This window comes from Xenopus laevis, chromosome 5L, assembly GCF_017654675.1.
Source record: "Xenopus laevis strain J_2021 chromosome 5L, Xenopus_laevis_v10.1, whole genome shotgun sequence".
Taxonomy (NCBI): Eukaryota; Metazoa; Chordata; class Amphibia; order Anura; family Pipidae; genus Xenopus; species Xenopus laevis.
The window spans coordinates 107,719,244-107,745,119 of record NC_054379.1 but is presented as its reverse complement, the minus strand read 5'-3'; the positions used below and the strand labels follow the sequence as shown (position 1 = coordinate 107,745,119).

Below are 25,876 nucleotides of genomic sequence, written 5' to 3'. Positions count from 1 at the left end.
ACAATTCTTTTAAACGAGTTTAACAGGTATGAAAGTTCTAATTAAAATTGGGGTTTCAGTTCTAATGGACTTTTATTATACAGTTTTTTTTATGTCTGGGTAACAGACCCCCTTTATTCACTAATCGGCCTTGTATTGTTAATTATTATATTCTTTATATACAGAATAAATGAAGTTCACACAGATCTATGTGGCTTTGTTGTTGCCTTGGGCTGGTACAGAAGCCAAAAACAGAACCTTGCTATTTCCAAAAATAACATACTTGCCAATTTGACCAATTATATTGCACCATTCCATAACAATTCAGCAGCACATTGCAGGAAAGGAGAAAACATACTGAACCAAGGGGTTTTCAAGAACGATGAGGTTGATTATATGGTCTATTTGCCTCGCAATGATGTGGTATAGGCCATATAAACCAATATGCCATGTAACACCATAGCATTCTGTAGCACCAGAGAAATACCAGACAGCATATTTGTGCCACAGCTTTTGTGTGCATCAAATAAAGAGCACTTATCCACTGAACTATATAGCATCAACCGCTTTAAAATATTAGGATATTAGAAGTTAACTTGGATTTCTATGAACTGCATAAAAGCACAATTGATGAAGCCTAATAGATGAAAGAAAATGAAAAAAATATTCAAATGTAAATAAGATTCATTCAAGAGATAAATTAATTCCTAAAACCTACAATAAAATGCAAAAACAAGAACATTTTTAATTGGATGTGCTTAACTAAAGGAACAAAACATTCCCTGTTCAATCCATAAAAGAATATAAACAGAACCAAAAAGTCCAATATAACCAAGTGGTTACCGCATTACAACAATTAGAACAGTCATGGTATTTTTCAGGAAAATTCTCATAAAACTTAACAGCAATGAGGAACACAAATAAAAACAAGAATCCATTGAAATTCCAAGACTGTGCTAACTGTCCCTGCAAAATATTTAGATACTTTTCTGACCTGTAAAACTCACTGTATAGTTAATGAAGAAAAACCACAGATCAGAATCCATTGTGTACTTTTTCCTTCATGCAAACCCAAAAAGTGAGGCAGTCTCTATAAATAGCATGTCAATGTGAACAGTGTTGGTGGATGACTGGACACATGTCGGTTCTATGTTCTAATTAAAGCTATAATTCAAAAACAATTTAGTTCCTTTGAAGGGGCTATAAAGTACAAATACATTTTATTAAAATATAAATAGATTGTCTGTGTGAATTCTAGTTTTATTCTAGTTGATACAGAGAAGGAATTAACAAATTATTAATACTTCTAAGGGCAGAGACACGCTCAGATTTGGGGAGATTAGTCGCCCGAAGACAAATCTCCTTTTCTTCGGGGCGACTAATCTCCCCAAACTGCTTTCCCGCTGGCTAGAATGTATATCGTGGCGGGATGGCACTTGGAGCGCTTCGTTTTCTGTAGATGAATCGCTTCGAGTGTCATCCCGCCGGCAATTTACTTTCTAGCCAGCAGAAAGGCAGTTCAGGGAGTCACCCCGAAGAAGAGGAGATTTGTTGCCGGGCGTCTAATCTCCCCAAATCTGAGCGTGTGTCTCTGCCCTAAAAGTGTGAACATTTCTAAAAGAACACACACACACGAATACACAATTTTTTTCACTATTAATTCATTTTTGTCTCAATTTTTGTTATGGTTGTGTTGAATTTTTTATTCCTGCATCATTGCTCATTATATGTTTTTAGCATAGCTTTGCCGTTTGGTAGTTTGGAGTAGAAAGATGTATTTATCTATATTGATTGATCAGAATGTGTACTTTCCAAAAATATGGTTTTTAGGGGTCTTTGTACACACAAAATACAGGCAGAAGGGCTTTGTTTGCAGAAGCTGAGATGGCAACAAAGTTTATATGCAAATTTAGGGCCCATAATAAACTGTGGGAGAGAAGATTCTGTAAACTGTAAGCTTTGTGGTGATTTTTCCATTTTTCCATTTTTTTTTTAGAAAAATCAATACATTTAGGAAAGCTTTGTAGGTATTTTGGAATAGAAAGATGCATTTCCCATTTTGGATTAAAAAAAAAAAAAAAAAAAAAAAAAAGAGAAAAAGATTTTTACTGCTCTATTTACAACCAATAAATATGTAGAAAATGTATATATAAAACTCAAGAGCAGTTCAAGTTCATTCCAATAAAATTCATAGCCTCAATAAAATTAATTTGGCCTGGGTATAGTTACGGAGATAATGGCATAGAAGCGTCAAGCACTTAAAACAATAAAGTGCGCTCTCCAAATCCAGTGGCATAAGCTTATTTTATCTGAAAAGTCTTTAAAAATCTAACACAGTTAGTGTCAAATAGATATCCACAATCTTTAAATAAGCACTGTCTCATGAACAAGCATCAAAAAATATTAACAGTGGTTCAAGGGACAGGTATTAACACATGGAGCATCCCCCTCCACCCTCCAAATCTTACACGCTTCATTCCCCCCTAATCGATGGCTCTCATCCAACCGTTGTTGCTTGGGACTCTGTATTCCAATTCCACTCTCCCACTATGCCTGTGGGTATTCACGGAGCTCACCGAATCAGTTTTCCCACCTCCTCTCCTCAGCAATGTAAGATGGGGTGTTCCACTATGGAGCACAACTTACACAGAACTTGCTGCTAATTGAAACTTTTTGAGTCATAGTTAATGTTAAGATCTAAGAGATCTTATACACAATACTGCAATGCTTTTCGCCTTAACAGGCATTTCTAAAGCAGATTCAACATTCTCTTTTTCAAATCCAGGAGTGCAAATCATGCAAGCAGCCAGACAGATATTGTATCGAGTAGTACATATTTACAAATAACATTAAAAAGATTTTTTAACACTAGTTCACTCCAAGCTTAATTAAGCTTAAATGTTGACTAAAATGATTAGTCTCCATTAGTTTGGTTTTAATAAATGTTTATTGTTGTTGAAACATTTATTGCGGTAATATAACGATGATGTTAAAGAAATTTACAGTACAATTTATTCTCAAAATTAACAAATGCCCTTTTTAGTTCTGTATACAAATGTACTACAAAATGACAAATTAATTCTATTCATAGAATAGGTTAATAGACAAATAGATGGTTAATAGACAAAATGTTATTTTGAAATCCTTTTTGATGCTTAGTTACTGGGAATGACTCCCAGGCGTCTTACAACAAATGTAAAAAAAGGGCAGTCCAAGAGTGTTAATACTTTGAATTATGTATAATGTACTGCTATGTAAATGTACAAATAAATATATTTAAAAAAAAAAAAAAAAAAAAAAAAAAAAAGGAAGGAAGGACCCATTAAATCCCCAGATAATTTACTCATTTACATTTTGCCAATAAATGATATGGTAGGATCATCATTCTTTATATTGGAGTTTATCAGCTTTCCTCCAGTCCACTGATACCATATCAGATGAAAGGTTTAGTGAGAAATTCCTAAAGAGTAGCCTGGTTACAGCTAAACTAAGCTCTATAAGTATTCCATTCCTCCCTGGAGCTTTGTTCACATTAACTTTGCAGAATATATTGTGTCAGTCACTGACAAGTTGTTTCAGCAAAGCCTTCTGTTCTGCTATTAAGTGAGTAACATGGCTCCTCAATTACATATACTGAGGTAAACAAATCATTAAGGGCATTTGTACACTCTAAAGTACCCCATTATCTAAAACTCCATTATGTAATGAACCGGCATCTTTGTACTGTTAATATATTTCACTTGTTCAGGATTGGTCTTTACAAGTAAACCAAGCAACCTTTTAAAATTTGCCTTAAGCTGGCCATAGATGTAAAGATTTTTAAAAGATCCAATCATTATTGAGACCACGATTATCTTGAAATGATCTTTTAAATGTGCGATGTGTCCATCAACTAAAAAGACCATTTCAGGCGATATTGCCAGCAAAACTGAAGAGTAGCTGCCTGCTTGGCCCTGCAAACATAAAGATTTTTAAACCTGGCCGATCAATTTTCTGAGAGATGTCGGCAGAAAAATCGTAAGATGTACGATCGTTCGAATCCCACTAACCGCACGATAATTTGATGGGTTGGTCGGACTGCACTCAAATCAGTCGTTCACCAAAGAAGAATCGTCGTGTCTATGGGGACCTTAAGATTGCTACCTTACAATACATCTGTACTATTTAAAGACATTAAAAGATGTGTCTGCTCCCAATGTAACACAAAGACATTTTGGCATAGTACAGTACTTGTAAAGATATATTTAGGCTGTTCAGAGATGTAAGAGAAGATTATTTTAATATTTTCAATCTGCACACAAAAAATGTTAACATCAAGAAAAATATCAAATTTATTTTGACCAACCCACTTCTATATATACTGTACAAATGGTTTCAAAGCGTACACAAGTAAAACATTTTGTGCACACACATTGGTTTTGCGGGATCATTTCAGTTCATCATTCACAGTAATCTCTGTTGCTAAAAGCACATAGTAGTGACCTTTTACTTTAATTCAGGATACAACAAATATACAATTTTACATTATTACTGTTTAATCATAAAAAACAAAAAGTCATATTGTGAAATAAAGAAATATATGTATATAAAGTATTGAGAACTAACCTTCCACTGTTCACGAGGAAGTAACTTCACAACAACAACATCCCCATTCAAAGCTCTGTTTCGGGAAACTACCCCATCAATGAATATGTCCCTTACACCATCCTAAAGGGGAATAATAAAAAAAAAAAAAAGTTATAGTAAGGATTATGAAGAAACAATATTTGTAATTAATTAAAATTGTCCTGGACCATAAAAAAGCAGCGCTGAATTTACGATTTATGCTGGGCTACTCTGTTGTAGCCCCACCTTAGTACATACCCATAACCCTAAACTACTTCCCATATGATTATACATATACAGTGAAACCTCAATTTTACAACCCGTTTTTAGGTTTTTCCTAATTTTACACGGTGTCTGCGCAGTTTCTCCTCTGTCTAAAAGAAAGCTGCAGGTTCACATGATATTGAACTATCTGTTGTCTCTTAAGCAGAATAGTAACAATTTCCCTGATTTTACGCCATTTTTTTCTGGTCCCCTGAAAAACATAAAATGAGGGTTCTACTGTATCTATGTTAGAGCAGTTAACAACTATGAAAGTTATTATAGGGGATTTATCAAGAAACATGGGGGAAAAAAACTTTCTAAAGATAACAAAAATGCTGTAGTATTTCAGAAATAAAGTTACTTTCCACTAACCCCACTCAGCAAATAGTCTGTATATGTAGGCTGTGTGTCCAAGACATTTTCATGATGCACTATTAGCTCTACTACAGCATTAACCAATACTACCTTTACCTAGATGATGCATTTGAACTTAAAGAAATGAATACATAAATATACAGTTTTGACTTGAATTTAAAGTGGACCCGTCACCCAGACATAAAAATCTGTATAATAAAAGTCCTTCTTAAATTAAATATGAAATCCAATTTCTTTTTTTATTAAAGCATTCATAGCTGTTGTAAACTCATTTAAAAATATCAGCTGTCAATCATGTATTGCCTATGCCGCCTCTCTGCCTAGGCATAGAGGCAGGCAAGCAATTACTTTCACTTTCCATTCAGCACTTCCTAGATGTCACTGTTCTCCCCACATTCCCCCAGCTCTCTTAACCATTTAATTGTGTAACCAGTGTATGGGGATAGACATTGGGTCCTTGTCCCCTTGTGCACAAACAAGATTCTGAGATGATACAAGGCTTGCCTTAATAACAGTGTCCACAAAATGGCTCCTTCCTGGTTGTTATAATTATGAGTTCCCAGACTGATGGAAACAAGATTCAAATAATTTATACAGTGTAATTAAAGTTCATTTTTCTTGACTGACATGATAAAACAGGATTTGGATAATTTTGTTTGGGTGACTGGTCTCCTTTAAAGGGGTGGCTCACCTTTAAGTTAACTTTTAGTATATTATAGAATGGTCAATTCTAAGCAACTTTTTAATTGGTCTTCATTATTTATTTTTAATTATTTGCCTTTTCCTCTTAACTCTTTCCAGCTTTCAAATGGGGGTCACTGACCCAATCTAAAAAAAAACCAAAACAAATGCTCTCATCTTTCTATTCAGGTCATCTCCTATTCATATTTCAGTCTCTTATTCAAAAGAATGCATGGTTGCTAGGGTAACTTGGACCCAAGCAATCAGTTTGTTTAAACTGCAAATTGGAGAGCTGTTGAATAAAAAGCTGAATAACTCAAAAATCACAAAGAAATGAAAACAATATCCCTCTACATAATACAAGTTATCTCAAAGGTGAACAACCCTTTTAAGAGTTTATGAGGAGACTCAAAACGTGTTTATGGTAGTTCCTATTTAATTAAATGACAGCTATTTTTAGTTCTATTTTTTCAGTAGTGATGAGCGAAATTTTTCGCCATGTTTCGTCGCAAAAACTGCACCCAAAGACTAATGGATTTTTTTTTGGCGAAACGAAATGGGGCAGCTTCACCTATCACTAGTCAAAAGTAGACTTAACACACATTCACAAATGACCCCCAAATGCCCTACGAATAAAATGACCTATTTTCAAAGGTAAAAACTAAGTCAGAAAGACACTTATTACTCAGCTGCTGCAGTCTATAAAGGCCTGTCAAATAAGGGCCAAAAAATGCTGGAATATAGCCCCCAACTCAAAAGGGCAACCAAATCAAAAGTCCAAAGATATATTCCAAGTCAATTCTCTCAATTCTGGTCTGTATCCCTACTTAATATTTATGCTAAATAAAGAGTGATTTTTTAACTTTGAGAGAATTGACTTGAAAAACTAAGTCAGCACAATGGACGACCTATTAATTGATAAAATTCCTTATCCTACATTGCTGTCATAAAAGTACCAGTTAGCCAGCAATGTGCATTTAAGGTTTCTTTATCATTGTCTAGCAATACATTTTTCAGGTCAGAGCCGGCATGTAAAGGTTTAAATGCCTTTAGGGAATATTTATTTACGGACCCTTTGAATTAATATAGGTAAAGGTAAGGTAGATTGTCTCTACTTCTGTATTGTTTATTATGGTATATTTTATGTATATACTTTTATTTTATATATATTTGTGATCTGTTAGAAAAAAGGGAATTTGAAAAAAGACCCTTATTGGGGTAGCTTACATTTAACCTAACTTTCAGTATGTTGCATATACAGTAACACAGTGTAGAGTGCGGGAAGACTTACAATCGGGGGATGTACTGTAGTGATTTGAGACAATTTTGCAATTTTATTACATGTATATATTTGTCATTAATTAAAAGATATATTACGTAAAAAAAACCAAGAGCATTAAACTCTTTTAGATATAGAAGGAATGTGCTTTAAAATATTTTGTTTCTGATTACAGGTATGGGACCTATTATCCAGAATGCTCGAAACCTGGGGCTTTCCGGATAACAGGTCTTTCTGTAATTTGGATCTTCACACCTCAAGACTACTAGAAAATCATGTAAATATTAAATAAACCCAATAGGCTTCCAATAACGATTAATTATTACTTAGTTTAGATCAAGTACAAGCTACTGTTTTATTACTATAGAGAAAAAGAAATTAGTTTTTAAAAATTTAAATTCTTTTATTATAATGGAGTCTATGGGAGACGGCCTTTCCGTAATTCAGAACTTTCTGGATAACAGGTTTCTGGATAAAGGATCCCATACCCGTACTTTATTGAAAATTTCTGCAAAAACCTACTAGTCCCACCTATCTGTTCCACATCCTACCGAATTGTCTGGGGGGGGGGAAATATAATTTTGTTTAATTATAAACAGGTTGCTGTACCAGTTCAGTTGCTGAGCCATGTTCTCTCTCTCTCTGTTTTTAAAGTGTGCTTCTCTAAAACAGAGTGTGCCCACAGTTCATTGCCTAGGTAGAGAAAAAGGGGCACAAACACTGGGCCAGTTTCATAGCTAGCTTCAGGTTTCCTAGAGGAATCTAGGAGGAAAATAATGCAAATATCAACAGGCTGTGTTTTATTCACAGATCGTAAAAGAAGTCTAAACCAAGCTTGGGCATGGTTTCTAGAAGTCTCCTGGTGTCCAAACTATATTAAATCAAATGATGTTTCAATTTTTATAATACAGCCCTACACCCTCTGTTGTGACTATTTCATTAGTAGGAGTCCACTATATAGTGGGTTTACTTAGTAATCTAATTATTACTTTAAAGGACCAAACATTGATTATCTTAGGATACTTTTGTGATTAAAATAGTAAGCAAAAAGTATGTTCAACTCAAGCCCTTTTCATTGTGCCAATGATAAAAATGTGGTATATTTCCCCCTTTAACTTTTTGGATAGATGGCAGCATTCTAAGAGCATTTGCAATATTTAATGTTTTTAAAACTAGGTGGCTTACTTCCCCTAGCAACCAGGCTATAGTTTTAAAGGCAGAATGGTAGACCAATATACAAGGTCTCACTTGAAAAAGGATCCATGATGATCCGAAACATGTTGTGACAATAAAGGAATTTTGCGGCTAAGACTGCGGATTGTAATGCTCCTTCCTATCCTACAATTTTCTGCAATATACAAGGTCCCCAAAACAAAGATTACAAACTAAAAATTGGATTAACAATAAAAAGGAGCCTTCACAATTGATCTGTTTCTTGGCAACCAATAGGTCTGTACCTAAATACCTAAAAGGTAAAATAAAGATTAAAATCTCTAAAAAATCCTTGCTCTGCTGGTCCCTTTGCATCTGATCATGTCAAGAATTTATCCTTTTATAATCTTTTTAATAAAATGTACCAATATAACTCGGCCTAGTGTCTCTAGTAGTTTCTCCACTCTTTAAGCTTTACCATTAAAATGACTTTCAGCTTTTGCGACTGGTCTACACAGTAAATATTTTTCCACTATTTCTCATGTATGCAACTTTCTTGGAACCACTTTGTAAATAGCCTAAAAGAGGTATAAATATTTCAGCCCAGTAACAGCGTTACAGTCACAGGCATACAAGACTTTTAATGGATCATTCCATCTCATACCAAGAAACATTTTGTTACAGCTCACGCTGAAGACATATCTTTAGGTTGTTCCTTTAAATCTTCTGTTGGACCGAACATTCCCCTTCTTGAGCCATATTATTTAATATTCTAATAAGCAGATGCTTGCAGCTACATCTTCCTTATTTAAATGCTGGAAGGAATGGGATCTTTCCACTTGAAAACTTGGATTACACTGATGTTAACTTGTTAAAATAATAACTTTCCTGCATGTGGCAAAGAGATAAAAAAATATATATATTTGGACATGGGACTGGAGTTTCATGAATTCTGCCATACTGTTCTCTTTCCAAAGTTAAGTATCCAGTTCTTTTTAGCCATTTTACATCTGAGAAAAAATGTCAAAAGGAACAACTGCCTCCCTTTTCAGTTGCTGAACTGAAAACATAAAAAACAAACTGAACTACATCCCCTCTTTTAGAGGGCATTCAATAGTGATACGCAGGTAAGAAAAAAATTCAACTAGTACCCGACCCTAACCCACAAAACCTCCCACACCCGACCCTAACCAGTGTAGGACCCACACCAAAGTCCTCACATGTACCCATGTCATCATAGTGTGGTCAAATTTCAACCCGAACCTGCCCAACCAGTGGTCACACCCGCATACACTGAGGGGCACATTTACTTTGCTCGAGTGAAGGAATAGAATAAAAAAAAAAAAAAACTTCGAATTTCGACCACGACTTTGACTCAAACAATTCAAACTAAAAATCATTTGAATATTTGACCATTCGATTGTCAAAGTACTGTCTCTTTAAAAAAAACTTCGAAGGATTTACATTCAGCAGTCGCATATCGAAGGTTAGTTAACCCTCGCTATTCGACCATATGTAAATCTGCCCCCAAATGTTCATTCTGATTCCCTATATTATTTCTTTTTTGCTGGCCCTGCAGGATTCTTTCGGTTATGTCCTTCCATTCGGCCTCTTTTTTCTGATGTTCTTTCAAAAGTCAAAAAAAAATTTTAACTGCGTGTGAGGTTCTCTTTCCCCCTTGTTTCCCAAATTTACACATGCAAATTAGGGTTTGGATTCATTTTGGTAACCAGCCAAATCCTACAATATTGGATTCGGTGCATCCCTAAAAAAACCTGATCTGAAAAGGCACCTTATATTGCTTAATTGTGATCCTCCATATACTTTTATAATCCCCCACCCTTGTCTGGACACTTTCATAAAAATCTTAATTTAGAGAAGTGCAGAACTGCAGTTTGCAAAAACTTTAAAGAGGATCAATTATTTGTTACAGAAACACTAAATATTATTTTGAAACAATCCTAGATCCCTCACAATTAAATATTCTTGTCATGCTTTATACTTCATTAGAGGATTCCTTAATACATATATATTTTTATATCTGTTTTCAACTAACAAAAATGTCTTGGTGAATAGGAAAAAGTAAATACCCATATTTTTAATTAGACAAGGCTTAAGCCGTCATTTACCTACCCTTAGGGGGCTATATATTAAGGGTCAAGTTGATTTTACCCATAAAATTAGAGCTTTCAATGGTATTTTTCAGTCAAACCTCAAAAATTCTTTTTTAAACTTGAATTTTTCGACATTAAGGGGCAGATTTATTAAGGGTCGAAGTGAAAATTCAAAATGAATTTGATTCAAATTTTTGAGTCTATTCAATTTGTCCCAGGTAAGATAATTTGATTTTATTAGTCAATTGGTCGAATTTCGAGTTTATGGGAGTTTTAAAAAATTCCCATGAATTCGAAATTCAACCCTTGATAAATGTGCCTTCCCTTTGCACCCCAAACATGGAAATAGCTTGATTCTTAATATACACCTGTCGAGGCCATGTAGAAGTCAGAGATAGAGGTCCCTTCATAATTTGAAGATGTTTGTAGCCTTCATGATGTTTGGGGTTTTTTTCCCAGTGGGTTTCACTCAAAAACTTGAATTCAAGCGAGCGATTAAAGTTTTTTGCGCCGAAAACTCAAATTAGAGTTTTGGGTTTATTTATTAACGTTTGAGTTGTGTTTTCCACGACAATTCGAGTTGATTTTTTTGGTCAAAACATTGGAGTTAAAAAAAAAAAATAAAAAAAAAAAAAACCTTGAAAGTTCGTTTTTAAAAAAATAAAATTAAAATAAAGTTTTTCTATATTTATCATACCCGGACCCTGGAAATACCTGGAATTCAAAAATACACAATCTAAAACTGTTGGAGATCATGTAGGAGTCAATGACAGAGGTCCCTTTAACCATTAGAAGAAGGTTTTTTTCGGAGGGTTTTGCCTGAAAACTCGAATTTGCAATTTGAGTTTTTTTGAGGAAAACTCAGAGTTTAGAGTAATACTGCTAATGTGTTACATATACAAACAAAAACAAATGACAAAGTACACAATGTAAAGAAAAGAAAAATCTGATCTGAAACGGCACCTTACCTAAAACTACAGTCTAATGTAAAATTGCTACATGGCTACATTAGTTGTTTCATGTACACAACAGTTACCACTTGGTAATAGTTCTGCCAAGCATTACATATATCAGAGATGGATGCTTTTCATTTTCCCAGTATGCTTAAGCATTGTATTTACCTCCTCCCGCTTTGCCCGCTGTGCTGGATTGAGTCTGAAAACATACATAATTAGTTTTGTGGCTCCCCTAAAAATCAAGCAAAATAAAGCCAGATGCTACAAATAACGACATGCAAATCACTTGCCAGTGGATGCCAGAAAGTGTTACTTAGGAGCCACAATGTGAGCCTTGTTATATTTGTATTGTTCTAGTCCCAAATAAATAGTTTTTTCAAATAACTATGAAATACTTCCCTAGTTTTGCAGAGAACTGCCTTCACAGCAATTTACATAGCACATGGATTGTTAACCTATATATAGGCCCAAAAAACGGTTCTCAATGCAGTTTAGGTTAGGTCTCGATCAACGGTAGACTTTTCTTGAATTATCTTGTGTGTAAACCTACATGCGCACTTTTAAAAACTGTGTGCTTTAAGTATTTTTCATTCTTATTTATGATTTATGACTTATAAAAGCACCAAGACAGAAAGAAGTCCACTCTGGGATTTCTACCTCATTGCTATTGCCTTTTTTACATACATACATATACATAATATTGACAACAGCATCCTTTGAGCTTGTATGGGGACCACTTCCTCCATCTAGTTGAGCAGTAAGAACTTGGGGTCCCTTGGCAAGGGAATATCAGTTTTACCTTAAATCCCATGTATAATTTTCTCCCAAATGTCTGTATTCGGGGGCCATCTCATACCATATGAAAAAAGCCAGCTAGGACAGACCGGACGAACACTTGGATTCAAGTTATGTAACCTTTGGAGGGTGAGATAAGTTCAATGCAAGTAGTTTAATTGCGTCATTTTATCTTTAGTACTTATTTTCACCTCATATAGCATGTCCAAGACCTCGTCCCAATTTTCAGTTGTTATGTCGGGAATACCCTGTTGCCATTTCCTTTTGCAATTGCAATTTGTTCAAGGTTAAACTGCACTTTTGTATCAATTGCTTATAAAAGTGTGATAACGATTTGCCCAGGTCTTAATTGTGTGCCTTTCGTTCTAGACTACACGGGGTGGGATCTATACATTTAGCTCGAAACTGGCTAGTGATAGTGTGTCTGAGTTGTAAGAATCTGAACAACATCTTATTAGAGTGGGAGAATTAATCTTTTAGTTCCTGAAAAGTTAATAATTTGCATATAGCTATTATATCCGCAATGTACTTTATGTTGACGCGGGCCCAGATCTGTGGGTCTGGAATTTGTTTAAGATATGTTAGCCGGGGGTTTCACCAGAAAAGTATACTCTGAACGGTGTTGTCCTGATTTTGGGTAATATTGGAGAGCCGTTTTCCACACTTGTACTGTGGCTTTCATCGGTGGGGAAATCTTGGTGGAGTAGGAGACACCCCTATATAAAGTATGTTATTTAGTTCTTCATATGATTCTAGGACCTGTGCTTCCAGGGTTGTTGCTTCATTTGTCAGAGGAAAGGACCCCCATTGTCTTGCCACTGCTAGCTGTGTTGCCACATAGTATAGAAATGGATTTGGGGCTGCCAGTCCCCCCTGAGTAGTGAAGTTGCAGTGTTGTGAAAGCTAGTTTTGGGGAGACTTTATGCTAGAATATGGATGTCATTAGGGACTTTACCTTTGTAAAAATAGATTTATGTATCACTACAAGAGTTTGTCTAAAAATGTATATTGATTTTGGTATTACCATTTTGAACAGATTTATTCTCCCCATTTTGAACAGATTTATTCTCCCTAATAGAGATAAAGGTAAATTGGTCCAGTGTTCTCTTTTCATCTCTATAAGCTTTATAAGTGGCTGTATATTTAGTTCACAGTACTTTGCTATGTTTACATTAACCCATATTGCTAGATATTTAAACTTCACTTATTTTAGACCTAGCATTTGTTGTGGATGATTTTCTAGGGGTTTGTCTATGGGAAACAAAACTGATTTAGACCAGTTTATTCTTAGACCCGAGTAATCAGTATGTCTATTGATAACTTGTATTGCATATGTGAGAGCTTGCTGTGTTAGGTAGATATAATAGCGAGTCATCTGCATACATTGAAATAATTTTGCTCAATGCCCCTTTTCTTAGTCCCCCTACCTCTGGTGAAGCTCTGGCAGGCCAAAGGTTCCATTGCTATCACAAACAGCAAAGGAGAGAGAGGGGGAAACCCTGTCTGGTTCCCCTTCTTATTGGAATTGCTTTTGATATATTCATATTGGTTCTAATCCTAGCTATCTTTTCATAGTGGCCCATAGATATTCCCATTACATCGAATCAAAGGCTTTTTTCATTGTCTAAGGAGGCTATCACTCTAGCTCTTGAATTGTCAATGTTGTATTGAGATATTAGTGAATAACCTTCTTATATTTATGTCTGTAGAGTCTCCTGGCATAAAGCCAGTTTGATCGGGGAAAATTATATAAAAACACTTCTATGAGGGGGCCCCAACAGTCCCAGAGTTGACAGAAAGGTTAGTTGAATGTGGGTATAAGCTCAGTGCAGTGAAAAAAATGTTTTAAGAGAGTTATTAAACTACTTCTAGAGAGCATTTTGCTTGACAGGAAGCAAAAGTCTCTGGAAAAAAAGGATAAGGTTTATTTCACAATATAATCAACAATGGAGTGATATTGAAGAGATTTTAGCAGAACATTGAGACCTACTGAGTGAGGACCAGTGTCTGAAGACAGTAATTGGCAACAGACCTCAAATGATGGCACGTTACACAAACTTTATGGGAGTTATTTATTAAGGTTGAGTTTGTGATGTTTTTTCTACCTCAACTTGAAGGTTTGCTTATTTAGGAACAAGTAATAATGAAACACAGGCATATAGTGTATCTTTTGACTTGAGGATCCCCCAAACAATATATAGGTAAAACAGTGAGAAGACTTGGTACAAGGATATTGGAACATGCAAGAGATATAATTAATAGGAAGAAAAAGTAGTGTGGCCAGGCATTTTTATACGTATCAAAACGATCCTTTGTGTTTAGAAGTTGTGGTTATCCAGTGTTTCACTTTGGGGCTATGGCAGGGAGATCTAGAAAAAACCCTTTTGTGATTGGAGATTCTCTGAAGACTTTGGGGCAGATTCATCAAGGGTCGAACTGAAAATTCAAATTTTAGAATTTTTTTTATGGTCAAAACGGTCAAATTTGACTGAGTTATTCAAATTCGAGTTTTGAAAAAAATAAAAATTCATTAGATTTGTGCGATTTATCATACTATGACCCTTTAAGAACTCAAATTAGACTATTCGCCACTCAAAACATGTAAAATTGCTGTTCAAGTCAATGGGAGATGTCCAATGATCAATTTGGAGTTGTTTGCAGCAAAAAAAAAAAAAAAAGTTTTTTTTGGAGAAAAAAACCCTCAAATCTAGTTTTTTAAATTTGATTCAGGTTTTTCAGGTCAATTCTATTCAACCGACCTTTAGATTTAATTAAAAAATTTCAATTGTTCTAATTTCGAGTTCTTGGGAGTTTTAAAACAAACTCAACTGAATTAGAAATTCGACCCTTGATAAATGTTCCTCTTTAAGTCCAGAAGGACTAAATGTGGAGAACAGTTTCATTCCCTTTTTAGAAAGGCGACTATAATGATGAGAGGTTTGAACCTAGGACATGAAGTGCTCTTTAAATAGCAATAATTATACAATGTTGAAATGTAGAATGCCTTTGCCAGAATTATATGTATTTTGTGTGGTTTTAGGCAAATTAAATAATGATCACCTTATATCAACATACAGGTCTCAAATAAAAAAAAAAAATTACATTTAAACCTGTCTTCATGTGACAATATTTTTAAATATATTGTTATTATTTAAACGCATTTAATTCAGCAGGTGGGTGTGATTTATGAAGGGCTTAATGTTTTAAATTAGGGGTCCCCAACCTTTTTGTACTGTGAGCCACAATGAAATTTAAAAAGACTTAGGGAAGCAAAAAAAAACATGAAAAAATGAAATGGGCAGTGATTGCTTATTTGGTAGCCCCTATGGGGACTGACCATCTACAGGAGGTTCCGTTTTTATGCAACCAAAACAAGCACCTGCTTTGAGACCACTGTGAGCAACATCCAAGGGGTTGGTGAGCAACATGTTGCTCATGAGCCACTGGTTGGGGTTCACGGTTTTAAACAGATCAGCAGAGGATTGTGGGTAGTCTGGAAGAAGCCCACTGTAGGGTAAAACATGTATCCGCATGACTGGAAAGGGGAGGCACTGCCAGCTGCCATGTGCAATTGGAGCTGAATGTATCAAGCAGAGGGATGAGAGTGCAACCGTTGGGAGTACCAAGTGGGGTTGAAAATGTGCTTGTAGGTCCCCCAGCATACGATTATCGAGTGTATAAAGTAATTTGCATGAACTGAGCCGTTTTTTGTTTTTTTTATCCTCCTGGAGAGTGCGGACACAAACGACTGCTTTAGGATTTGCAGTTGCTTTTAACAGTTACTTGCTTTACCCCTTTGGGAGTTGCTGCTACTTAAAGGAGAAGGAAACCCTTTTGGCACAAAAACCCCCCCCCCCCTGCCGAGGGGTAAGTAGCAACTTAGGAGCATTTGCCCGCGGGGGGGGGGCAAATTTTACAATCCACTTTTTGAATTGTCAAATATTTCATCCAGAGTGTGCAGGAATTACCCCATTACATGTAGACTCCTGCCATCCCAAGCATGTGTTTAGGCGAGTACCAACAGGACAATTTTGTAGGTTGAAGCGTTAACTGTAGCTCAGAGAGCAACTTTGTTGTTAAGGCTTGTGAACTAAGGGACTAATACTTAATGAGGGGCTATAAATTGCCAGTCTTAGAAAAAGCCTTAAAAGTCTCATTAAAGAAAGAGAATCAATCTACTGGAAGAGTGAGGGAGGAGAAGAGAGACTAAAAATAAACCAATGTTTATCACATCCTATAGTTGTGAATATGGAAAGATAAAAAAATATTGTGAAAAAAAACCTACCTATACTAACCAGTTGCGAGAGGTTCTAAAAGAAGGATGCATGTTTGTAAGTCAAAAAAGGCACCATTGTTGGGACAGGCTTTATCTCCTAGTGAGTTTAGAATTAAATTAGTTAGCAACCACGGGTATGTACTGCTGTGGGGGCATCACGCTGTAGGTTGTGTGCCCAAGTTTATAAATTGGAAACATTCAGAAGTACGGGTAGAGAATTTCATATTAAACCGTTCATAAATTATGTGACATGAGTGGTATACCTACTGACATGCATATCATGCGACATACAGTATGTAGGTTGTACAACTCGCCCCCTTAAAAAGCGAATGCGTGAACATATGTGCCAGATAACAGCCAAAAGTAAACTAGTACAACAGTTTCAAGGCATTTTGCACAATGTAACTGAGGCAATGTATCTTCTCTTGAATTCAGGGAATAGATAGGATAGGTTAAGAGAGTAGAGGAGGTAATAAACTCACTAAATTGTTAAGGTCGGAAGCTAAATGGATTTTCAAATTGGGAACCTTATGGATTGAAAAAAAGAAAATGGGAAATAAGCTGTTTTATATAATGATTAATACAAGTGAATTGGAAAAGTTGTCATTCTCTTAGAAAAAAACTCTTTGTAAAGATAAAAATGAGTCAAAATGAAGTTTGAGTGCAGATATTGAATTAATAAAGTGCCCTTAGCAGACATTTTGTAGCTGAAACAGAATGTACTGTGAGACTAAGTAGCAGAAACAATGTGTTTGGGACAAGAGTCCCAGCAGCTGTGTGCTGCCTCCCATGACTTGATGTAGAAAAATTGCAGAGCTGTTTGTAGTGGGAGAGAGCTACGAAAAAAAGACAGATTTTTACATATGTTCAGCCAGGGCATTTCCCTTGAAAATCTTTGTTTGCACCATGTCATGAGCATTTCATTCCTGTGCATGTGTCTGCTTATGATGAATTCAAGCAAGTGGGAAAAGTATAAAACAAAAAGAGCTATTTAAATATGTCTGCTGTATACTTATGGCAAAACACACAAAATGTCAATGGAGAAATTAGAAAGCAAGCTTGCTGTATACCTTAAAATAAAAGCAAAAATAGCTCTGCCTATGACCACGTATCAGAGGATACAAAACGCGTCATGCAGCTTTGTTTTTATGATGTGAAATAAAGTTTTGTTTTTTTAGCTATGGTGTTCCTTAGGAATGCTTGCCATTTCCACTTTTATTCTAAGGTTTAACTCTCATTCCAGTCTACGAGTTTGGGATTATGCACCCGGGCTACCAATGTGTATTGGCAAGTGTTTCTTTCACAGCCATATAAATGCACTTTTGGATTGATGAACGAGTATAGAAAGAAGCATTATGGCTCACCATAATGCATGGCTGATTATTTTTTTAGTTTAGGCTGAGCAGCATTATCTTTTTTTATTTCATGTGCTGTATACCTTACCTATTTGGCATAAGATAGTTTTGCTTTATCAGACGCCTTCAAATAATATCAACATAATGCACACGGATCTATCTGGTGCAGAATAAAATTGTTTACATATTTAAAAGCTTTGATGTAACAGGGAATCCAGTCATACCAACTGTAAGTTATTGCTCCTTTGCAGTTAGCCCTCCTCCTATGAATGCATACCTGTAGAAAGCAAACATTCATCTAAAGATAATAGAAGAAAATTATATTATGTGTTATGAGAAAGTTAAAAATATTAATTGTATATTAAGCTCAATGGTAGTTTTTTTCTTCAGTATTTACAAAAAAATATAAATTCCTGGTGTAGTTTAAGTGATATTACATAAATATTTTTACATTCATTAAATTACATTCAATTGCATGAAGTAAAATATTGTTTTTGTACACCTTTTTAAACAATGTGCGCATCGTAGATGTTGTAGATTCAGACTGGTGGACTCATTTCTCTCTGGCCCTACCCTCAAAATGAATTAAATAAGAATAGTACATTAGCACGCGCCTATGCTGTGCAACCTGTATTTGGATTCGGCAGAAAGCAGCAATGTTTTGGACTTTATGTCCTGATAAACACAGCAAATTAGTTGCTGAAGCATAGCAGAAGTACCCTGCAAAAGTGTTTAAAAGGAGCTTTGTTTAATGTAGTGGAAAATGAAGAAATCTCTTAAGGGATACGCACTGAAGGTTTAGTTACATGAATTGGTGGTCCCCAAGTCAGCTGGTTTAGAGGCAGAATTTGGCTCTAAACTGCCCTTCAACTGCATCTATATGAAAATATTTGTACATGAAAACATTATATATAAAATTATATATAAAAGCTCCAAACATTAACATCTGTTCATATAAACCCGTTGGCATTTTTTATAAGCTGTACCATCTATAACGCATAAAACACAAGTTACAATGAAACCACGGATAAATAATTTTTATAAAAATTATCTGCCTTACCGGAGGTGGCAAGTATGCTTCATGAAATTTCTTAGGATTAATCCTTAGCGAACCCTAGAAATTGAGCACAAACCATAATTAGATATATATGCAAAATACTTTGTTCTGTCAGTGCAACAAAACATTTATTCTGAAAAAAATTAAATTATTAAAGATAAACCATACTTCATTACACTATATAGGCATGTTTTAATTTATATAATTTATAAATAGTTGCATAAACATGCCCACAATATATATTTTACAAATATTAGATCTACATGATTATATACACACACACACAAAGACTGAATGCTAGGATTACTTTATATACCGTAGATTCATTGGAATTCTGTAATAGCTGGGGAGAAGAGAAAAAATGGGCCATTCAGGTGTGGAGTTCCCACTGAATCAAAAAGGCGGTATTCCTAGAGTGGGTATTTTAACCAGCCAAACCACCACCTGCAGCTCATCTAGTGAGCCAGCGTTTCCAAGGAAGCAAACAGAAGTTCACCCAAAGATTTGACATACAACATGCCTACAGCTGTTTTTTCACTTTCTAGATTTTGCCTTGAAGCATATTTGCAGGCTCAGGGCCACTGAAAATCAACACGTAGTAAAACAAAAGAGTGCATGTCCAACCAATGTCCAAATCACAGTATAATACAATCCACTGCTCTTTTTTTTTGGAGAATCAACTCAAACAGAAAAAAATTCAAATGTAGTGCATGCTAATCTAGGAGGGGTTAACTTTTTGGGGTGTTCCTGAAATACAACTGAAGGTATTAATTCTAAATTGACTTTAAAGGCGACCCATCACCCCAAAAAATAATTCCAAATCCTATTTTATCATGTTAGTCCAGCAAAATGAACTTTAATTACACTTAAAAAAATTTCATCTTGTTTCCTTTCGTCTGGGAATTAATAATTATATCAAGCAGGCAGGAGCCATTTTGTGGACACTTATTAAGACAAGCCTTGAATCATCTCAAAATCTGGTTTGTGCACAAGAATGGGGGACCTGATGTCCATCCCCATGCAGTGGTTACACAATCAGATTGTGAAGAGAACAGTGCTGAATGGAAAGTGAAAGTAATTGCCTGCCCCGCCTCAGGAGGGGCCGGCAATATTTGATTGACAGCTGAGACTTTTAAACGAGTTTACAACAGCTATGAATGCTTAAATAAAAAAAATAATTTGGGTTTCATGTTTAATTTGAAAAGGACATTTATTATACAGCTTTTTATGTCTGGGTGACAGGTCCATTTTAAAGTATATACATATACATAAGCTGTATAAGTAAAGTCCTTTTCAAATTGAACATGAAACCCAGATTATTTTTTCTAATCAGAAAATGCATACCCGTTCTAAAAGGTATTTAAAAATCAGATGTCAATAATATATTGCCAATCTCTACGCCTCAGGCATAGTTGTGGGGTAGACTATTACTTTCACTTTCCATTCTGCTCTTACTTGATGTCACTGAACTCCTTACATTCCCCCTTTCTCCACAATGCCTATATTTATGGTCGTGGATATCAAGTCCCCCATTCAGGCAGATATACAAGATTTTGATATGATGCAAAGTTTTCCTTAATAAAGTATTCACAAAATTGACAGCTGCCTGCTTGCTGTGATTGTAAATTCCCAGACTGAAGATGTAAAGTAAAGTAAATGTAAATAATTTATATAGTGCAAGTTAAGTTTACTTTGCTCGACTAAAACAATAAAAAAGAATTTGCAATAATTTCTTAGGGTGACAGGTCCCCTTTAATAACTTGTAATGCTAGTTAATAAGGAGGAGACTGCTAGGGAGCGCCTTTTCAGTGAACAAGGTCACCCCTGACGACCCTGGTTTTCACTGACGCCTTTTTGGGGCCTGGATTTTCTGCTGCAGAATCAACAGGGAACCTGAACACGTTTTGGGATACTTCCAGTACAGAGAAGGAGAAATCCAAGTCAATGGCCAGGCAGGGTTTGGGACAGGCAGCAAGGATCTGAGTCAGAGGCCAGGCAGAAGTCAGAACGGGAATATCAAAAATGGATAAGGCTTAGGCCGTATTGGAATCAGGCAGGAGCCAAACCAGAGTATCATAGACAGACAAGGCAGGATCGGAGTGAAAAGGCAGGAAGGATTAAAAACCAGAATAGCAATCACGAATAAAGATTTAGCAGGAACTGAACAAACAGAAGCCAGCTTGGGCGGGGAAGCCACTATTTAAGGCAAAAGGAACCAACAGGAGACAGGAATCTGAGATGGACAGAAACAAGGACCAATAGCTGAACAGTAGAACAATTGGTGTCCAATTGGATGCAGGCATGTGCCAAATGTGCACGCGCAGAGCGCGATTTCCCCTGTGCCAAGACAGGACTAACATGCGCCGAAGCTAGGCACTCTGAGCGTGTCATCACTGGACATCTAAGCTCCGGAAGTGTATGTGTGTCATAGGCGCCTCCGCCTAAATCCGCAGGTCAGCGCACCTGGAGGAGAGATTAGATGGCCAACTGGCGGGGAGGATGACAGTACACTTTGATATATTCCACACTGTGTACTTCTATATTGTAAAATTTAAAAAAAAAAAAAACAAAAACCATAAAACACATACATAAAAACATACAGGGGGCTATATAAATAATAATGATGACGACCAAGGTAAACTTAGCCTGGTTAAAGATGGGATGTCCGAGACTAAAAAATTAACTTGGTCAGAATTAATGTACTTAAATGGCCAAAACGGGTCACATCAAATCAGACAAACACCAGATATTCTTCTATAAACAATAAATTGTAGAGTCTTCAAAAATAGGTGGCAAACAGTTCTCAGTTACAACAAATTACATAAATTTCAGTTTGAGTTCAATCCAAATTAAAAGTTGTAACATTCAGCCCTAGTCATCCAAGTCAATTTACTCCAGATTCTGAAGAGGCTGAACTAGACCAGTTTAATGAGGACACACATGATTAAAGAAACAAAAAATAAATATTTTATGTCCCATCATGTTTATTTGGAAAACTCAACAGTGTCTATTGGACTGCCATTGTATTAGCCTATATCCGAATAACAAAATAGGGCAATATCGAAAAATGTTCTAATAGATATATGACTGATGTCCCACATGCAAGCAAGACTCCAGCAACACATGAACCAAGAACTACAGGCTGGTTTAAGACGAGGCAAAGGCAAGATAAATCAATTTGTCAGCATCTGCCGGAACAAGAAACAGTTCCGTTTGGTTCACAGACTACACTATAAATATTTAGCCTGTATAAACTAAAGCTACCTGGTGCTAGCTATAATGATACGGGGCATATGGACATCTCATTTGCCTCCTGCGGATTCTATAGTCAGGGCAAGACAAAGACACAAACAACAAATTGGTTCAGGAAAGAAATTTGACAAGGGCTTATTAGGCTGTCTACATACCTATTTAATTTGTGAGTACTGCACAGTTCAAAAATGCAGGACTAGGGGAATCAGATGCTGGAATTAAAGGAGATTTAATTTTAACTGTACCCAACAGCCACGTGAATCTCACATTGCTAAACATACCTGGGACTAGATTTTCTAGAGATTACATTCTCTCAACAAAATATTGATTGTGTAGGATAACGTAGACAAAAAGTTTGGCTTTATTACTAAAAGAAGAAAAAAATTAAAAATGGGAAAATAAAAGAAATGGGGGCATGGGAATGACATTTTTTTAATATGCTGTCACTTTAATCAAAATACAAATGGTTTAATGATAGCATGTATATTAAAGTAAAAAAGATGGGGAATTGTAGTTCAACACATCAAGGACTGCTGACTGGAAAGCAAGGAATGAGCACACCACAGTAAAACTATTTAAAACAAAAAAAATAAAAATCAGTCACTGCTTTCTGTGATGTTTGTAAAGAGTTAAGTTACATCTCTCAGCAAAATTTAAAATGCCAAGTGTTACATTAAGTCCACCATCAGAAGAAGTGCATTCACTGTGAAAGATTTCCAGCTCTGGCTTCTTCTCTTTAACAAGCAATTAAAACACTTCTTAAAATTTATATCTGTGAGCAGATGGGTCCAATATCTCTCCCAACCAAAATCCTATTTACCATGTTGCTCATTTCACGCTGTGATCTCATATCTGGAACAAGCAGCGTTTCCCATCTGCACAGAACAGATGTTTTTGTGCACAGGGACAGAGTGGTGATGAGTGGAGGTCTGACTAGTAAGAACAAGGGGGGTCGCTAAATCAATCTAGTGGGGTGACTTTAGATGAAATTTCTAGAAAAGCATTTAGTTAGTAAGAACGAGGGGGGTAGCTATATCAATCTAGTGGGGTTACTTTAGATGAAATTTCTAGAATAGCATTTAATTAGTGTCCTAATCTTGGCAGAGAGAAGACATTAAAAGCAATGGAAACAAGACAATTACTTTTTCAGAGTTTATTTTACCTTTCAAGTGAAGAAAAAAATATATTCTCCCTACACGAAGAGTATATAAAGTTATGATTTAAAAGAACAGTATGTCAGATGTATCGTGTGACTCACTAAAACTTGTATAACAAAAATTGTGCTCCCTTCCTAAAAAGGTACAGTTAAGGGAACATTAAAATTATTAAAACATAGGCTTTATAGTCTAAACAAATTTTGAGGATGTGTACAAACACACTCGAAAGCGGTATAATAAACACTGTCGGAACTTGTAAAGTGGAGACCTGTAACTGGCACCCTCCCAGCACGAGTACCATACAGGCCTTTTGGTGTAAGAAGAAGGTATTGCACACTTGATACAATAAACCAAGGCTAAGAGCCTCTCCCAGGTTTACTGGACAGACAAGAGCCACCTGACCAGTTACAACTTACTGAGAATACTCTTCACTATCTCACACAAACAGCGTGTCTTCCTTGAAGCCTCCAGGACCCCTGCCATGTGGAAGTAAATAGCACTGTTAACTGCTGAGGGGGCCTACTCTCCTCACAGACTATCCCCCCCCCCCCCTACTTCTCTGCGGTGTCCAGCATAGTGACCAAAGCTTCTCCCAAGCTCTCACTACAGCTCCAACTAACCTACTCCTACACATACTCAATCCCTAACTGGCACACAATCACCTCAGGCTCTACCCAAATTACTCTGCTACTCTGCTTACTGCTAGCTATCCTAATCTCTCGCTTCTATAGTGAGCTAACACTCTGCTTCCTTTCTTATCGTAGCAAGCAACAGGTACCCACCTGGTCTGACTCTCAGCTGGTATTTCTTCCTCGCCTGTGGAGGATGTTAGGCCAAAAAGGAAGTGCCTAGCTTGTGCACTTCCTTATATAGCCCCCCCCTTCAAACCAACCGTACTGACTAATGCCCCCTGGTTGCTGCACTAAATATTTCCTGAACTATTTCCATAATAAAAATATTATTCCACCCCCTTCCATATTTGTAGCTGCCAGATGCAAATATAATTTTTTTCTACACACCCATTTCCTCAAGATTTCATGATAGCCTCTCTGTTAAAGGAAAACTATACCCCCCAAACAATGTAGGTCTCTATAAAAAGATATTGCATAAAACAGCTCATATGTAAAATCCTGCTTCATGTAAATAAACCATTTTCATAATAATATACTTTTCTAGTAGTATGTGCCATTGGGTAATCATAAATAGAAAATTGCCATTTTAAAAAATAAGGGCCACCCCCTGGGATCGTAGGATTAACTGTACTCACAAGCATACCAACAAACCATACATGTTAGGTCACATGAGCCAATTAACAGACAGAGTTGTGTCTTTTGCTTCCACACTTCTTCCTGTTACAGTTAGTGTTGTAGTATTTCTGGTCAGGTGATCTCTGAGACAGCACAGATAGTCACGAAATGGTGGCTCAAGGCAAGAGATGTAAAAGGGCAATATCTACTTAAATATATTTTCCAGTTTGGTAAGATTCTTAAATATGTCACTTAATATGATATGAACTGTTAAGTGTTCATTTTGGGGGTATAGTTTTCCTTTAACAGGCACTAGTTACAACCCCTTAAGCAGTAATGAAACCCCATCCTTATCTTGTTCTATTGTTAAGTGATCTTATCTGGCGTGACTAAAGCTGGCCATACACAGGCAGATTTTGTAAAGTTTGAATGAACAATTCACTGATCCATAGTCAAAAATGTCAGGAGACTTTTGTACTATTGACCGATTTATGTGTGTTCTTTTGTATAATTTTGCCGAAGGAGTGCAGAGTGAATGATCTTTTTATGATTATCCGACTGTCCCAGCGATTTCATCTTTTCACATCGAAAATTTTAAACCGGTCTGATCAACCATGGGGATTGTTTGCAACCCATTCAATATAACAAAGTAGAATCAACCCCTATGCTCGCATCTGCTTTCTTCTTTGCCTGTACCTGGAACCACTGCAGCAGTTTACATTTCGGTGCTAAAATCCCCTGGGTGTGCCTGCACCCGGGCTGACTAACCCTTTCCAGGTGCAGACAAAGAAGAAAGCAGAGGTCAGCATAGGGACTGATTCTCAGCTAGCTTTTATCCACAGACCAAGATCAGCCTTCATGTGGAATTAGCTAAATGGATGTTGGGAAACTGAAAGAAAACCATAATAACTTGTACAAGAAATCTGTGGAAATAGGCTGGTTTGTGCAGAAATAAAACATTTATATTCATTTCTGGATGTTGAGACAGTGTTCACGCACTTTTCTGTGGAAAAGGCAATGTCGCTTTTATTTTGAACCCTTCTGTGTTTTTATGACAACATCAAAGTGGGGGGGGGGGGAAAAACACCTGTGCCCACAACCAGCCATATCCTCTGCAAAAATGTATGAAGTATTATATTTTACACACAAGTTACATACACAAAACACAGTATGTGTAGATCCAATGATATATTTATTTGAATTTACTACAATATAAATAATTTTTTCCTCTCTCCACAACAAGCATATCAGAGCATTAAAGCTAGAGGTCCATTAGTAACAAAAATAGTACAGATTCTGAAAGGAACCTCATTTAGCCATGTAATTTAGTAC

General features: G+C 36.1%; 1 protein-coding gene and 1 long non-coding RNA gene across 5 annotated transcripts in view; both read right to left on the bottom strand.

Moving 5' to 3' along the window:
- The window catches only part of dis3l2.L (DIS3-like exonuclease 2), a 186,137-nt gene that overhangs the window by 143,377 nt on the left and 16,884 nt on the right, over nucleotides 1-25,876 (bottom strand). For all 4 annotated transcript variants that reach the window (XM_018241355.2, XM_018241354.2, XM_041563235.1 and 1 more), the window contains 2 exons: nucleotides 18,892-18,945; nucleotides 4,585-4,686 (listed from right to left, as the gene is read on the bottom strand). In XM_018241355.2, coding sequence (XP_018096844.1) covers nucleotides 4,585-4,686; nucleotides 18,892-18,945 — 156 coding nt within the window. The remainder of the gene's footprint in view (nucleotides 1-4,584; nucleotides 4,687-18,891; nucleotides 18,946-25,876) is intronic.
- On the bottom strand, nucleotides 22,568-24,438 carry LOC121393783. The gene is made up of 2 exons (XR_005961352.1): nucleotides 23,714-24,438; nucleotides 22,568-22,711 (listed from the first exon to the last, which is right to left on the bottom strand). It is a non-coding gene; the product is annotated as an uncharacterized LOC121393783 (long non-coding RNA).